Raw genomic sequence first — 17,072 nt, 5'->3', positions numbered from 1 at the left:
GGAATAACAACCTACTAGCTTTGAATCATGTGTTTTTGTAGTTCATGCAACACAATTTTTTTTTCTGTTGGCCCTAAATATAGCCCATACCACAATTCTTCCAGATTTAGTAAATTGCTGCAACATCCGCGCGTTTTCGCAACTGGGCCGGCCTGCTAAGACCCGCAGCCCGCCGTCCGCACGGACGCACCAAGTCCGAGCCGCCTAGGGTTCACCTATATAACAGAGTCCGCTGCTCCGTTCTCCGCCTTTCGCAAACCCCGCCTCCACATCTCTCCGTGAAGAACCAGGCGCCGCTCCGGGACGAAGCAGCCCCCTCCATCGCTCCCCAGTCCCCAATCGCCTGCCGCTAGAGGTTCGTGCCTGCTCCGATCCCTACACCTCCGGTTCACCTTCCCAGTTCTCTTAGGTTGCTCTGATTTACCAGTAGACTATGCGTTCTCGTAGCGCGCCGTTCTGTTTGAACCCTAGATGCCGTTCTCTGATGCCGTAATTATCGTGGATAGCATGCGTTGATTATCTGGTCGAAGGGTTTCTACTTATGATACCGATTTGTGCTCATAGTATGGATTTTAACCCCAGATGCTGCTTCGCTAGCCCATCAGTTACGTTGACAAATCTTGTATCCATCTACTAGGTTGGTGAGTTTGTCCTGATCTGGCAGCATAATAGTTATGTGCCCTAACTATCGTGGATCACATGTATAGATTATCCAGATAGTTCCCACTGCCCTGCTGTTATTGCAAGTACGGATACGACAAATACTGTGGTATGCCTTCTCTGAACATTAAGTGGCGCTGTTATGCCTCATTTCCTTGCAATAGGTTAGATCCATGGTCTGTTGGTTATTATAAGATTAGAGCTGTTTTGTTAGTTATAGGTAGCTGTTATTTAGTGATACTAATTGTTTCCTCTCTAGTTAGTTCTAACTGTGCACAGCTGTTTCTAACGTTGCCTGCTCCTAATGCAAATCTTTTTGTTTGTGCAGAGCATGGACACTCAGGTCAAGCTTGCGGTCGTGGTCAAGGTGATGGGCCGCACCGGCTCCAGGGGTCAGGTGACCCAGGTCAGGGTGAAGTTCTTGGATGACCAGAACCGTCTCATCATGAGGAACGTCAAGGGCCCCGTCCGTGAGGGCGACATCCTCACCCTGCTTGAGTCTGAGCGGGAGGCCAGGAGGCTGCGCTGAGCGGTTGTTTTTCCTGTCTTCGGAAGTAAAATGCTGTTGGTGTCGTACTGTACTGCTTTTGAATCAAGTTCTTGAACATTGGTTTCGACCTTCGCGTAGGCTATGAGCTGTAATGAGGTTGGTTTTCCTGTCTTCGGAAGTAATATGATGTCTTCTGGTACTGCTTTTGAATCGTGTTCTTGACCATTATTTTCATCTTTCGTGTGGGCTATGGAGGTGTAATGATTAGTACTTCACTGTTGCAGTTTTGTTATGTTGCCTAAATTAATTGGCAATATGGTTTTGAGGCCTGATCATGCAGTCATCTCTGAGTAATGTGAATTGATTGCTGCTACTAATATTAGTCATTTCATGTCTTTTGAATTCATGATGTGCCTGGGGTTGAAATTCCATAGGCTCTCCTGCATTAATGTGTAAGCTTGATAAAAGATGGAAATTTAGAAATCCCATTCCTTTTGCTCTGTTGGTGAAAACCCCACATTATAGTTTCTTCAATCCTCCTATATGTTTGTCAACTTGTACCACTACTATGTACGCGTGCAATTTTTCCTTCCGGAAACACCCTAGAGTTCGATGACATATGCCACCTTCTTAATAAGATAAGACAGCTACAAAGTCGTCTGGGTTATGACAGCTGATCTCATCTAGAGTCTCTTGTCTTTATGAAAGACATTGCTTTCCTAGCTGGTATAACCTGATTTCGTGTTGTGTCATCTCAACTGGCTCCTTGCTTATACAAAACATGCTAATGTGGAAGTTTAGGCACATCACGATAGAGTCCTTTTTGTTCTGTTGGTGGAACTGACCTCCCTTGCAACTCGTTGGATCGTGTGCATTTTCGCTGTGTTCTGTGAATACTGCGGTACTATGCAATTGCTTTGTCTTATGCTCTTGCTTGTCAGGTTGGAAATAGTTTGCCCCATGTGAAGTCGACATAAGAGTTGCCGCTCTGATGGGTTTCACTGTAACAAAACTGAAAACCAGAACATGGATGGATTTTGGTTCCGAGTAGAGCCGTATGTGCATCCGATCTTGCTTATATTGATTAAAGCCTTAGAGCATCTCCAGTGGTGTCCCCCAAAAAGATTTAGGGCGCTCAGACAAAAATAAAAAAGTTCCAGCCGCGTCCCCAAAGCCTTTTTTGTCCGTGCGGCCCGATACGGCGTCCGACGCCTCGAGCCCGTTCCCGCTACACAGGGGACGCTCCAGGGACGCCGGACACACCGAAAAGCGAGGCGAAGCGACGCGGGCCCGACGCGTCAGCGGCACAGAGAAAATCCGTCTGCCGCTCCCGCCACATCGCTCCTCTCCCGCCGCGCATTTATGCCATCCCAACACATTTGAACTATCCCGCCCGCCAGTTCATTTCTCCCTCCCGCCGTCGCTACGCTGTTCCTCCCGCCGCCACCCTCTCTCCATCCATGGCGCCACCGACTGAAATAGCCAAGAAAGGGACCAAGAAGCCGTCGGGCAATGGGACGAAAGGGGCGAAGGCGCCCTTCGCGAAGCCGCGGAAGGCGCCGGCTCCGAAGAAGAAGCCGGAAGGCTGGACCGATGATTAGTGGCATCAAGACTATCTGCGCCGGAAGTTGTCGACGGCGCAGCGGAAAGGACGGAGGGCGGCGCAGTTGGAGAAGGCGTTGGCGGCGCGCACGCACCAGCACGCGCTGGCCGGGTGTATCGCTGCCACCAACGCGAGCCCATGGAGTACGACTATGCCGCTGTGCATTCCGGGAGTGTTGTCCCCGTCGACATCCGGGTTCTACAACGGCGGCCCCTCCGCCACTCCTGTGTATGTGACGCCAAACTTGTCGCCGCGGTACGAGGATGCGCTGCCTCATGGAGGCTTCAACCCCAACGCTATGTTCTACTCCCCAACGTACCAGCCAGGACCCGGATCGGAGGGCGCCCCGTTCAATGGCCGCAGGGGCCCGCTCGAATTCGACGGCGCCGGTGCTGAGGAGGAGGAGGAAGTGGAGGAGGAGGGGGAGGGGGAGGGGGACGGGGTGGAGGAGGGGGTGGAGGACGACGACATCGAAGCCAAAATGGCGTCGACCGAGGCGGAGTCCGAGGCGGCGGCCCAGGCAGCGGCAGCGGCCCCAACCCTGGAGCAAGAGCCGGCAGACGCATCCGCTACTACACCTGCGTTGGCCTCTGCCTCGACGTCGCGACGGAGCATGTACACCGTGCAGATCACGACGAGTTCATCGTGAATGATGGGCCTACGTCGACTCAGGATGCGCCGTCGTCGTTGGCGTCGGCATCGCCCTACATCAACCCCTTCTTCTAATTCTATCGTCGGCCTGTAATATGATCGCACGCCCACTACTTTGATCGCCGCTGCTCTGATCGCGACGACTTCAGTGGGAACGATCTCTTTTGAATGCAAACTATTTGAATTCCTCATTAGGGACGGCGTTTGGGGTACGCGATTGGAGATGCTCTTATGTCCATCTGAAGTTGCTTATGTTGGTGTTTAAACACTTGTGCACAGCCATGCCTGCTTGATGGCTCAGTGACATGGCCATAGTACGTTAAATTATTATTAACCTAACCAAGTAACCAGTCCATTGCTGGAAAAGTTATAGCAGCGCCTGATAGGAGATACTTTTTTTTTATAAAGGGATAGGGCGATACCTGCATTGTGAAAGGACATGAAACAAGTGCAGTCTGATACAGTTCCTAACTTTTCAAGTCAAGCCAACATAGTTTCATTGTGAAAGTAACACCATATCAAACTATTAATCCCTTTCCGGCTGCATGATAAGGATCACTGAGTGTGCTCTGCAGCATGACACACAAGGTGCCGTTGAAAAAGTATACACTGCCGGCAGCAAGTACTGAACTACTGATTGGCCAGAAGGAATTCAGGTTCAAGTATCGTGACTAGAACATACAGAACACCAATATCTCCCATACTTGTTATAGTTTTTTTTTCGAGGATACCGCAGGAGCTCTGCGTGTCAATATATTAAGATACAGTAGAAAGAAGAAATTTACAAGGGTTTACAAGTGCCTTAATGCCGCTGTCCCACTGATGACTCTACAGATGGTGCATCGGTGGTTTAGTCCAATCTACCCTTATGGGATTACTCTCTCTATTGCACGAAGCTCCGCCGTATTCCACTCCATTAGATTGTTTCTGATCTTCAATACCACCCCCCATGCGGAGGTCTTGTCCTTGAAGATGCGCTTGTTCCACTCCAGCCAGATATACATCTGAAAATGCATTGGGTGGCTCCATTGAATCCAGCTCTCAACTTGGATGGGATCAAAGGATGGATGTATTACCACCAGGAGAGGATTGAACCTACCAACTCTAGATATAAATCCAACTCTGGCAGACTTTGCACTTGACATGGAATCTGCGTTTTCATCTGTCAGCGGGGTTCCTATGGATGCGAGAACGCTCTTTCTTTCTCGTTTCATTTGTTTACTTCTCGTATGGTTTTGGATAATGTATATTTCCGCTATGAAAACTTGACATGGAATATGTGTTTTCATGTGGCTCCGAGCAAGCAGCAAGCAGTGGCCATTGGCGAGTCGTGTTGGCGTTAGCAACAACTCGACCATCACATCTGATGGGAATAGTGGCCCTGGAATTCCTAGCTACACTTACATGTTTTTATTGGCGCTATAGTTGACTCGTAGCTGGGGTCGTCTTTATACAGCTTACAAATGCACCAAACAAAAAACACGGAACCCCCCACCCCCAACACCAGCATTAACACCAGCTTACTGGCGCAGGGCACCGATGAGCACGATACTCACCGCCATGTCTTTGGTGCTGATGTTCTCGGCAGCTGCGCCGCAAGCATCGGCCGGAGCCGTCAGAGGGGCCTTGCAGATCCCTACTAACGACTCCTTGGCTCACTGCATCCCAAGGTGCGGGGATGCCGACATCTGGTATCCCTTCGGTGTAGGGTCCGGCTGCTTCCGTCAAGGCTTCGAGCTCACCTGCGACCACTCCACCAAGCCTCCCAAGCTCTTTTTAGGCAGCAGCACTATCGTGCTCACTGCCGCGTACTCCGACGCAGCTGTTACCCCTATATTCTTCAACCTTACAACGGAGCCAGGCACAAATACATACAACATGTCATGGGAGTCCCCTGCTGAAGGTATTACTCTCGGTGTGTATAATACTTTGTTCGTGGCTGGTTGTGACTTTGACGTCACCTTGTTCGAGTCTGGCACGGGAGACATCGTTGGTTCTTGTATGAGTCGATGCGCTGGCAAGAAGGCACCGACTGGAGTCCCTTGTAACGGAATAGGCTGCTGCTTCATCTCGTTGCAAAGGGACCTGCCAGGCTTTCGGGCAAAACTTGTCAGCACTAATACTACTGCAACACAATCAGATTGGTTGCACCCTGGCATTATGGCTTTCGTGGCAGATGATGAGTATTACAAAAGTAATACAACCTCTGTTTTCTCAGCTTGGACAAATCTTAGTAGTATTACTGTTCGTGGTGCGTATCTTAGATTTACTATCATGGACCAACCAAGCTGTGAAAGAGCACAAATGAACTACGCGACCTATGCCTGTAGCAACGATAGCATTTGCCAGAATTTCTCAACTGGTGGTTACCAGTGTTCCTGCTCTTCTTATTATTCACAAGGCAACCCATACATTTTAGATGGATGCGTTACAGGTCTGCTTCCGACCCTACTGAGCTGAAATTCCCTTCTACAAATTTAGCCTTGATCCCCTGTTCTTACTTTTTGCATATGTCTATCTACTGTGGAGCAGATTATTATAACCCCAAGCCCAAAGAACAGTGTCGCTCATCATGTGGACCCATTACTGTCCCCTTCCCCTTTGGGCTCGAAGAAGGCTGTTCTGCAAATGAAAGATTCCTTCTTAATTGTACATCTGGTAATCTCACTCTTTCTGTCTCAATTGCACAATACCATGTGACTGATGTATCAGTGGAAGATGGAACTCTGACTGTTAGCAACATGGTGAGCGGAAGTAATGCAAAAGAGGTAATGTTAATCCAGACAGACAATACTGGATATGAATGGGATGAGGAAGCCCTTATGGAAGATCGATTTGATTTTTCCATGGAATACGACATTGTTATAAAGTGGGCGGTTGCCAATTTAACTTGTCAAACAGCTATGCAAAAGGATACCGGGTATGCATGCCGCAGTTCCCACAGCTATTGCCTAAACGTCACCCACGGTGAAATATTTATGGGGTATCGTTGCAAGTGTTCGCCAGGCTTTCAAGGAAATCCGTACATCAAGGATAATTGCACAGGTCTGATCCTTCTCATCACCCTTCATTGTGCACTACTGTTGCTCTCATACCTACAAATATTTAGAAAAACTATCTATCTATTAATTGACTATATCCTAAAAATCACAATATAGAAGAAAAATAGCGAAATCGCTAGAAATTCCTAGGATAAAGTAAAACATCCGGCGGTGATCTAGTGGAAATCCCTTTATTAGTAGATCGCAAACATCCAGCGGATGATCTAGTGGAAAATCCCTTTAACACATCGCATCAGTTAGAGCATGTACAATGATGTGATGTTAGATTTCCCTTTGGCTTGCCACATCAGATTTTCGCTTAGTTGATGGAGAGAGCCCTATTAGGAAAAAGGCTATTAGTGGCGTACTACCACCCCACCGCTAAGTGTTAGTAGTGGCACACTAAATGGCGCACCAGTGTTAACCCATGGTGCGCCACTCCTAGCATTTAGGGTGCACCATTGGTAGTTCCTCGAGGTGCGTCGCTGCTAAAAAGTAGGTGCATCATTGGTAAAAAAATTGAAATCTAGATATGGATCTAGCACCATTTTTCAAGATTTGTTTTGCTCATTTTCCTTGTTTTGTTTTCTGAAATATGTATCCCGTTTATCTAGCACTATTTTTTCTCTTTTTTTGTTTTCTGAATTAGATAGGTTCGTGGGGGAGATTGGAGGAGACTAAGCCGGAGAGAATGAAAAAGAGTGGGAGTAGAGGATGGAGCAGAGGATAGACGAAGAGGAGGGAGGGGCGCCAGAGTGCTTGGACGAGAGAAGGCCGAAGAGGAGGGAGGAGCGCCGAAATGGTGGAGAGAGAGGAGGAGGAGGAGGAGGAGGAGCAGGAGGAGGAGGAGGAGGAGGAGGAGAGGATGGAGAAGAGAAGGATGAGGAGAGAATGGAGGTGGGGGAGGGGAAGGAGGAAGAGATGATGGAGGAGGGGAATGTGTGGAGGAGGGAGGTGGATTAGAAGAGTTGGGGTAGGTAGCCGGCCGTTTCGAAATTCCAATGCGGAAAGGTTAATAGTGGCGCACGCCATTGCTAAAAAAAATATTTGAAATTTTTCATCAAAATTTAAAACATCTGAAAACTTTTATTTCCTTTTTTTATTTTGAGGATTTTAAAAATCAGTAAACTGTCATAGGCCGTTGAAATCGGATGTAAAAAGTTTCGTAGATACTTTTTAATCTAAGGTCGTATGCAACTAAAAATGGCATTTTACTGAAAGATGGTGGGGCGCCATGCAAGTGCTGCCCCAAAACAACTAGGCGTGGTGCGCCACTAGTATGTCTAGGGGAGGGGGTCCATTAGGCTCATGAATAGCAGTGGGCACCTCTAACCATGTTACGCCATTGGTAATGGGTTAGCAGTGGCACACCACTATCACAGTGCACCACTACTAGCTATATTTTGGCTAGCTATTTTCCTAGTAGTGGAGAATGAAGAAAGAGAATGTTGCAGGGATGGTCTCTTATGAAATAAGAAAAATGTTTTTCCTATTGTACCATTTGCCTTCTTTAGCCACACAATTTCCTACTAAATTTTAATTAACTATCATTTATTGCGAGGAATTGAGATAAAATATAATTCATGGATTGTGCTATCTAGGAAAAATGATCCAGATTTTCTTTCCATGGACAAGGATTTAATATGGTAGCCCGGCCATGCATGCATGCAATCCCCTTGCCTGAATTGGATTACTTTTGATTTTCAAATCTCAACCGAAACGGTGATATGTATTCACGATTAGCTTTATCGTGACGAGATTTTTCAAATTAGATCACATTTTAATATGTTTTATCAATATTATTTTTTATTCTAGGTACCAGATTATACTCTTTTGGTCACTAGGTTTGCCAATGTTGATTGCTAGGATTTTCTTTGAACTTCGCTCATCGTCCATGTAATCCTTACGTGATTATAATTGTTGTGAATGAGCAACTAGTATTCATAGGGGGTCAAAGGCCAGTACATGTACATGTGTTACAATATGCATGTAAGCCCCTCATATACTGGGAATATACAATAAATGGTTCTATACATCACTAACCCCCCCCAACTCATGGTGGATCAACAACACTGAGTTTGGAGCGAAGGAACCCATGTTGTGCTCTAGTCTGGGTCTTCGTGAAGAAATCAGCAAGTTGTAGCTCGGAATGCACATACTTTAGAGCCATGACCTGATCCTGCACAGCATTACACACAAAGAAGGCATCAACGCCAATGTGTTTGGTGAGCTTGTGCTTCACCGGATCACGCGCAATGCTGATGGCACAAGTACTGTCAGATAAGAGAGGAGTCGGTTCATCAGTAGAAACACCAAAGTCCTCCAATAACCAGCGTAACCAAGTCACCTCTGCCGTCAAGAGAGCCATCGCTCGCAACTCAGCGTTGACACTCGAATGGGAGACTGCAATCTGCTTCTTGGTCTTCCAAGCAATAAGAGAACCACCAAGAAAGATACGGTAGGTAGAAAGAGACTTGCGATCAGATGGATCACTAGCCCAGGTAGCATCTGAGTAGGTCTGGAGCTGTAAGGAGCTGGAACGAGGAAAGAAGAGGCGACGGGAGATAGTGCCACGAAGATAGCGGAGGACACGAAGGAGATGACTATAGTGGACACTAGTGGGAGCAAACATGAACTGACTCCGAATATGGACCGGGTAGGAGATGTCGGGATGGGTGACACCAAGGTAGACAAGTCTCCCAACCAAGTGATGATAGCGAGTCGGATCCGGAAGAGGATCACCATCAGTGGCACGGAGATGGGCATTGAGCTCCATAGGAGTCTCAACAGTGCGCTCATCGCTAAAAGTGGCACGAGTGAGAAGGTCCTGAATATACTTGTCCTGGGAGATATAGAAGCCATCAGAGGTAGAAGAAATCTCAATTCCAAGAAAGTAGCAAAGAGGACCAAGATCAGTCATGTGAAACTGATCACGAAGACGGGCCTTGACAAAGGCAATGTACTCAGGGTTTTCACCTGTGATGATCATGTCATCGACATAAATAAGAAGGAGAGTCTGACCACGGGAAGAGGTGTGGACAAAGAGCGTAGGGTCATGTGCGCTGGAGAAAAAACCATCAGAGGTTACCACAGAGGCGAAACGCTGAAACCAGGCGCGAGGGGCTTGCTTTAGGCCATAGAGAGAGCGCCGGAGACGACAGACCATGCCATCGGGAATAGAGTACCTAGGAGGTGGCTATATGTATACCTCCTCATATAACTCACCGTTAAGAAAGGCATTCTGGACATCAAGCTGAGAGACAGACTAGTGACGAACAGAAGCAACAGCAAGAAGAGTACGAACAATGGTCATATGAGGCACTAGAGCAAAGGTCTCGTCATAGTCACGACCATGCTCCTGCTGAAAGCCGCGAGCCACAAGACGAGCCTTGTAGCGCTCAAGAGAACCATCGGAGCGAGTCTTGATCTTGTAGACCCACTTGCAGGTGATGGAACGAACATAGGGAGATGAAGGTGACGTGGGAGAGGAAGGTGGGGAGGGTGGGGAAGGCGGTGAGGGAGGAGAGGGGGTCTGGTGGGTGAAGAAGGAGTAGAAGGTGGGGAGAGAGTCGGCGGAGCAGGGACCTGAGGCACTGGAGGAGGTGAGTCAGGGAACATGAGAAAGGAGATATCATCCACCGAGGAGGAAGAGGAAGAGACACGCGGGTAGAAAGGACGAGACTCATCAAAAGTAACATCCCGAGATATGCGCATCCGACGACCAATAGGATCCCTTGTGCTCAGGACTATAGCCAAGAAAGACACACTCAACAGAATGAGCAGTTAGCTTGGTGCATTCGCGTGGAGCAAGAAGAACATAGAAAAGACAACCAAAAAGACGAAGGGTCAAATAATCAGGAGCACGACCAGTAAGACGCTCAAGAGGAATACCACCCTGTAAGGCCGTGGATGGCTGAAGGTTGATAAGATAGGTGGAAATATATACAGCTTCAACCCAAAAGTGAGGAGGAAGAGAGTTGACGATCATCATCGCACGAGCCGTCTCAAGCAGGTGGCGATGCTTGCGCTCACCCACGTCATTTTCTCCAGAATCCAAAAGCGACGGTGCAGGTGTAACCGGCACCCGAGCAACAAGAACAGAAGGTGTCCCAAGTAGATCAGCACCACGCAGATGAGTCTCCTCAGCACGGAGCTCAGTCAACACCTCTGAGAGAGGAACACGGCCCCGAGAAAACAACTGGGCATGATGGGGCTCAAACTCTGGACGAAATCTAGACAGGAACTCATGGATCCTTTGAAAATCCATATCTGAACGTACTGTCTGGCAACACTGACAAGTATCACAGACAACACCGCGAAGGGAGTCAAGCTGGAGCCAGATAGCCACACTCTGGGTGTAGAACTCATCAACAGTAGAGTCACCCTGCTGAAGATCATGCTCCTGACGCAAAATAGATAAACACAAAGAATCCCCAGAAGGCTGATAGCGTTGACGAAGGGTGAGACCACATCTCAGCGACAGTAGCTAGGCCCATAAACTCAGAAGCAAACTGTGGTTGAACACTCTGAGAAAGAAAACAGCAGCAGCTCTAGCATCCTCATCACACCACTAAGTGAAAGCAGCCAAACTATCACGGTAGAAGCCAAGAGCCTCTGAATAAGCAAGTACATGCTCCTCATATGCCTCATCAGCAGCAGCATCGGCAGACTTGACTGCATCCCGATCAGTCTGAGTAGCATCATCAGTGAGGGTCTGTGGCACTGACGGCGGGGTAGGAGGCACATAAGCAGTGGGATGCGGCGGACAAGAGACCTCGCTGGTAAGAACACCCCACAACCGAAGACCACGCATGTGAATGCGCATAAAGGTAGCAAACTCTTCATAGTTGGTACCATCAAAGATCAGTGGGCATCAAGGGATATTGACGTAGCCAGACGAAGAGGATGCCATCTTGCTCTTTCCTTTTTTCAGATCTGGATCTGCCAACTAGAGGCAGAGCTGGCCGGGTCGAGCTGCACCACGGGCAGCCGGAGCAGAGCCAGCCGGGGCAGAACCAACCTAGGGCGGAGCCGGCCAAGAACCAACCTAGGGCGGAGCCAGCCGGAGCAGAGCCGGCCGGGGCAAGGCCAGCCGAAGGCGGCGGGGGGGGGGGGGCGGCCGGAGGCAGGGACTCCCGGTCGGGGCGGTACCGGCCAAAGGCGGACGGGGCAGGGCCTGGGGCGGCCGGGATGGTATCGGCCAGAGCAAGACCGGCCGGAGGTCTAGAACCGACGGAAATGGCCTTTTTTTGGAAATCAACTCGATCCCGACGAGAATGGGAGAGGAAGAGGGCAGTGGAGCAGCGGCGGCCAAAAAGATCATCGGCGGCGGCACGGATCGAGCACGGAGTTGCAGCGTGCAAAGAGCTAAACCTAGAGCTCTGATAGCATGTTGTGAATGAGCAACTAGTATTCACAAGAGGCCAAAAGCCAGTACATGTACATGTGTTACAATATACAGTAAAACCCCTTATATACTGGGAATATACAGTAAAGGATCTATACATCACTAATAATAATGTCGTCCTTTACGTGTTTAGACCGCATCATACACACTCTCTATACATGTAGATCATTTCAGTGACCAAAAAAAAAAGGTAAAAGTTACCCGGTAACGTACTCCATACACTTTGAACGGTAGCAGTTAACTATTAACATGTTAGCTACAATACTAACTTAGTAACTCATGTAAAAAAAAACTTTTGTCAAAACATATTAAAATGGGATTTTATTTGAAACCTCTCGTAGATACGCACCCAGCAATAAAAATGGATCATCAACTGGATTAATGGTTTAAGAGAAAAAAAATTGGATCGTGGAAAGATTTCCTACATGTATGTGGTTGGACCAACCACCCTACAAAGGATCAGATGCTAACGACATGCATCGTACATGAACCGCTTCTAGGACACGTTCCCATGTTAGAAAGATCGATAATCCACTGTACCACATATATTTATTGTCTTCTCTAAACGAACACGTTACTTTTCTACTATTATACATAGGCTTCGATCTCCGTAATTGTGCATAAAAATATTATAACCATAGATCTATGTTACCCAAATTAAATCCATTATATCTACATATTTATACCTAAATAAATCTCATACCTTGGGTCTTCGTAACTGTGTCTAAACATATCATAATTAGTAGATTTTACTATAAAAAAAAATCATAGCCTATAGACATCACGATAGGACATGAATACGGAAAAAAACCATAATTGAACCATGAACGCAAATAAGCAATTTTATGGATTATTTAAATCATGGTAGTCCTTGTCACATACACCAATGATAATCTAACACAATTGGTGGATATTCGATTGGACCCCAAGAAATATTCCATGCAAATATAGTTTTTTAAGGAAAGGCAAAAGATTTGACTTATTTGATTAAATAGGAAGATAGTTTAAGGTTTAGGTTACAAGCGACCCCCACTGAGATAAAAGCTTACTCTCCCGATATTTATTTATTTTGAACGGGAATAGGCCCCGAAGGGCCCCGAAGCATATATTACTTCAGCGGTGATAACACAATTACATATAGGACCCTAAATGTAAAGGAAAATACAGTTTGGTCCATGCACTTTGCAACTAATCCCTTAGAAAAAGTAGCAGGAAAGCAATCAAGGGCTTCGTCTTCACCGCGCATCGCCAACGACCTCGAGGCATAGGCACTTCGGACTCACTCTCCCGGTATTAACATACCCAATTGTTTTGCACGCAAGGACCCAAGATTTAGCTTCAAGCTTAGCTCTAGGGAAAACGACCCTAGGCATGCTGCTTTTGTTTTAGAAGATATTCGCATTCCACTACAACATAGCATGAGGGTCCTAGCCTTTTTGAACATCGAGCAACACATGTAATCATTGCATTCACGCTAGCCCGGAAAAAAACTCATCCTTCAACTGTCTAATTTGGGCTTCATCTCCTTACCACGATCGGGAGTGGGGAGGGAAGTTAGTAACAGAGATGAGAGTTGGTCAGTTGGTGAGATATAATTTTCCGAGCCAGTCAAGGGTTCGTGGGAGTCGGTAACTGTGAGTGTGATGGCGTAGAGAGACGGTAGTGGATAGTGGGTAATGGGCGCTAAGTGTTGAACGGGGTTGTGAAGTGGGTAGGGTTTGTTTATGGGCTCTAGAATGGCCAGCTATTTGGACCGCGTATGCACAAGGGGCCAATATAATTACAACGCACGACTCGATAGTAGTGTGCTGCACTTGTCAACGATATAATATTTTTTTTTTGGTCAGACAGTCAGCGATACAATGTTAACAAGTCAGCGACACGTACTTGACCAGTCTCCAATTTTAGGCCAACTTTTAACGGCGCTTATAATGGACGGCACATTGCTAAATTCCTCCCTTAATGCATCATGGAGTTACCACGTGTCGGGCTTGCGTGCCAAATTCCACGACGTATATATTCGTCAGCATGGGATATAGCATGGTGAAATTTTAGGTGTTGACCTTACTTGCCTCTAAGAATGGCTCATCCGTAGGTCACATTGCTTTTTGCACATGACTGCGGCTTGTGCCATCTAAAAAATCCACCAGATAAAAGGATGTCTTTTTTTAGTGTCCCACTCATTCTATATCTCCCGTAAGACGAGCATAACAAGAGACACTGTTACCTTTTGTCCCTTTTTTGCGATCAAACTGAGCTTCGTTGATTAAGTAATGTGATTGCAATCCTTCAATAGGATATTTTCTAAGAAGGGTGGCTTATAATTAATCCTCAAACACATTCACCTATTACTACTAGCATTCTTGGCGCAGAGATGAGCTGCCTCATTTGCTAGCCTGCCAATGAACTTAAAATTAATGCTAGAAATAAACCCACTAAGCTCATTTATCTCTTGACAAATATAAGTAATTTCTGATCTACTTCCCCAGGATCTTCCAACTAGTTCAACACCACTTTGGCATCGGTTTCAATCACTACCGATGCAAGGTTTCGATCAATGGCGAGTTGAATCCCATCACGTACCACCAAAGCCTCCATAATCAACGAAATAACAGCCTGTTTGTACCACAACGCATGGCTTAGTACCAATTGGGCCATGTGATCTCGAACAACCAGCCTTGTAGTACCTTGTCTATCCATCTCGATAAAAACTGTGTCCACGTTGATTTTTACTATTCCATCTCTCGGTTTCATCCAAACCGGCTTCTCCTTAGCTTTCGTTTGACCTTGCCCAGCTGGGCTAGATTATATCTAATATCCATTGCCCATTTCACCGATGCTGCCACCGAATGGGTCTCCATGCCATACTAAATTTTGTTCTGTCCAGATTGCCCAGGACCCACATAAAATGACGGAGGCACTCTCCGAGCATATTCTCAAGCCTTCGATTAAATCAACAGCCCATGAGTCAGGGTGTAAGTCTGGTGAGAGCCACACTACTACACCAAAATAGCACATCGTCGAAGGCAATCCAAGCCAAAAGGATTCAAGGTTTTGAGGCCAAGCCAATCATTCACCATGTTCCAAATATAGATGGCGTAGCAGCATCTCAAAAAGGTGTGACACGCCAACTCATCATCACGGCGGAAAAGTAGGAAAATCATTCCATTCGGCCATCCCCTTTGATGAATGCGGTCTGCCGTCCAAACCCGATTTTGAGTGATGAGCCAAAGAAAATATTTACAGTTTCGACAAACTAAGAGTGATGCCCTTGCATTTATGAGGGTCATGGGTAGTTTAAGAAATACACGTAAACCTAAGGAGTTTCAAATCATACGAATTTAATCTGGCATTTTTTAACAAGTTGTAATACATTTACCACCAATATACCCCCTTCGTTTATAAATATATATCTTAGATTTTTCTAAATTTTAATATAGGAGTAGTATAAATAAGGTTTACATACATCTAAATTTTGATAAATGTAAAGCATATATTTTTGGACAGAGGTATTATAACCAATCAGAATTTCCTGCAGATATCGATGAATGCAAATCACTCTCCTGCAACGGGACATGTCAAAACTTTCCTGGAAGCTACACATGCACGAGTTGCCCTCATGGAAAAGAGTTTGATCAGATAAAAAGGCAGTGTGTTACGTCAGCAAAGCAACACAATCTTCTTGTGGGTAAGTCGTACTAGCTAGCAAAATATCCTCAGTGCAATTACAGTTAACCAAATGTAGAGTGACTCAGAGAGTGACGATCAAATGCAGGTATCGCAACTGGAACTGCATGTGGCCTTGGCTCCATAATTATTGCGGTCTGTGTAATTGTATTCGCCAACAAGTGGAAGAAAGGCATCCAGAAGAGAGTCCGACGAGCACACTTCAAGAAAAATCAAGGCTTACTCTTGGAGCAGCTGATCTCTGATGAAAGCACCACAAACAAAACAAAGATATTCTCCTTGCAGGAGCTAGAGAAGGCAACCAACAACTTTGATGCCACTCGTGTTCTTGGTCGTGGAGGACATGGTACAGTTTATAAAGGGATACTATCTGACCAGCGGGTGGTAGCTATTAAAAAATCCAGAATTGTGGAGCAAATTGAAATAGACCAGTTTATCAACGAGGTTGCTATCTTGTCTCAAATCATTCATCGCAATGTGGTAAAGCTATTTGGTTGTTGCCTAGAATCTGAGGTTCCTTTGCTGGTGTACGAGTTCATATCTAATGGTACACTGCATGACCTTCTTCACACTGATGTTAGTGTTAAATGCTTGTTGTCATGGGATGATCGTATTAGGATTGCAGTAGAAGCAGCAGGGGCACTGGCTTATCTGCACTCAGCTGCTGCAATCCCAATTTTCCATAGAGATGTAAAATCTTCTAACATACTATTGGATGGCAGCTTTGCTACAAAGATTTCCGACTTTGGTGCTTCAAGATCAGTTTCACTCGATGAAACTCATGTGGTGACTATTGTCCAAGGAACATTTGGTTACCTAGATCCAGAGTATTACCATACTGGGACACTAACTGAAAAGAGTGATGTATACAGTTTTGGGGTAATACTTGTGGAACTTTTGACAAGAAAAAAGCCAATTTTTATCAATGATTTAGGTGCAAAACAAAACTTGTCCCATTATTTCGTGGAAGGATTGCAAGAGGGAGTTGTCATGGAAATAATGGATCATCAGGTTGTCAAGGAGGCAAACGCAGAAGAGATTGATGATATTTGCTCACTTACAGAAGCATGCTTGAGACTCAGAGGAAGGGACAGACCTACTATGAGAGAAGTGGATATGAGGTTGCAATTCTTGAGAAGTAAGAGGCTAAGAAAATGCAAAATTATCCCAGCTAGTGATGAAGAGATTGAGCATTTTTTATGCCCAAATGTTGGTAATTCTGATGCACCGATGAATGTTGTCAATGCTGGCAATTTAACATCTAAAGGAATCTCTTGCTACAGTCTAGAGCAAGAACTTTCATCCTCACTCACTTTCCCACGATAAGTATATAAGTGCCATACCACAACGGTGTCCTTCCTATTATTCATTTGAAGTATCATTTATTTTCCATGGACTTGTAATATGTTACATTGTTCGCTTTAGACAAGAGTATGTCATGTGGTTTTGCTTCCTATATACTATTTGTAGCCCATGCCAATTGTGTAAAATTATATTACAATTATTTACAGCGAATATGCTTGCAGTGAATAC

General features: G+C 46.0%; 3 protein-coding genes across 3 annotated transcripts; all 3 read left to right on the top strand.

Moving 5' to 3' along the window:
• Positions 1-268: 268 nt before the first annotated feature.
• On the top strand, positions 269-1,485 carry LOC124653502 (40S ribosomal protein S28). Its single transcript, XM_047192557.1, has 2 exons — positions 269-355; positions 989-1,485. The coding sequence occupies exon 2, from the start codon at positions 992-994 to the stop codon at positions 1,187-1,189; it is 198 nt and encodes a 65-aa protein (XP_047048513.1). The 5' UTR covers positions 269-355; positions 989-991; the 3' UTR covers positions 1,190-1,485.
• A 3,421-nt stretch (positions 1,486-4,906) lies between these two features.
• On the top strand, positions 4,907-6,562 carry LOC124657390 (wall-associated receptor kinase 5-like). The gene is made up of 2 exons (XM_047195949.1): positions 4,907-5,838; positions 5,934-6,562. Exons 1-2 carry the CDS (start codon positions 4,944-4,946, stop codon positions 6,560-6,562), a joined length of 1,524 nt encoding a protein of 507 aa, XP_047051905.1. The 5' UTR covers positions 4,907-4,943.
• Positions 6,563-14,815: 8,253 nt separating this feature from the next.
• LOC124657389 (putative wall-associated receptor kinase-like 16) lies at positions 14,816-16,964 on the top strand. Its single transcript, XM_047195948.1, has 3 exons — positions 14,816-14,836; positions 15,360-15,540; positions 15,628-16,964. Exons 1-3 carry the CDS (start codon positions 14,816-14,818, stop codon positions 16,863-16,865), a joined length of 1,440 nt encoding a protein of 479 aa, XP_047051904.1. The 3' UTR covers positions 16,866-16,964.
• Positions 16,965-17,072: the final 108 nt, after the last annotated feature.

Source organism: Lolium rigidum, chromosome 5 (assembly GCF_022539505.1).
Source record: "Lolium rigidum isolate FL_2022 chromosome 5, APGP_CSIRO_Lrig_0.1, whole genome shotgun sequence".
Classification (NCBI taxonomy): Eukaryota; Viridiplantae; Streptophyta; class Magnoliopsida; order Poales; family Poaceae; genus Lolium; species Lolium rigidum.
This window is presented reverse-complemented; position numbering and strand designations above follow the sequence as displayed.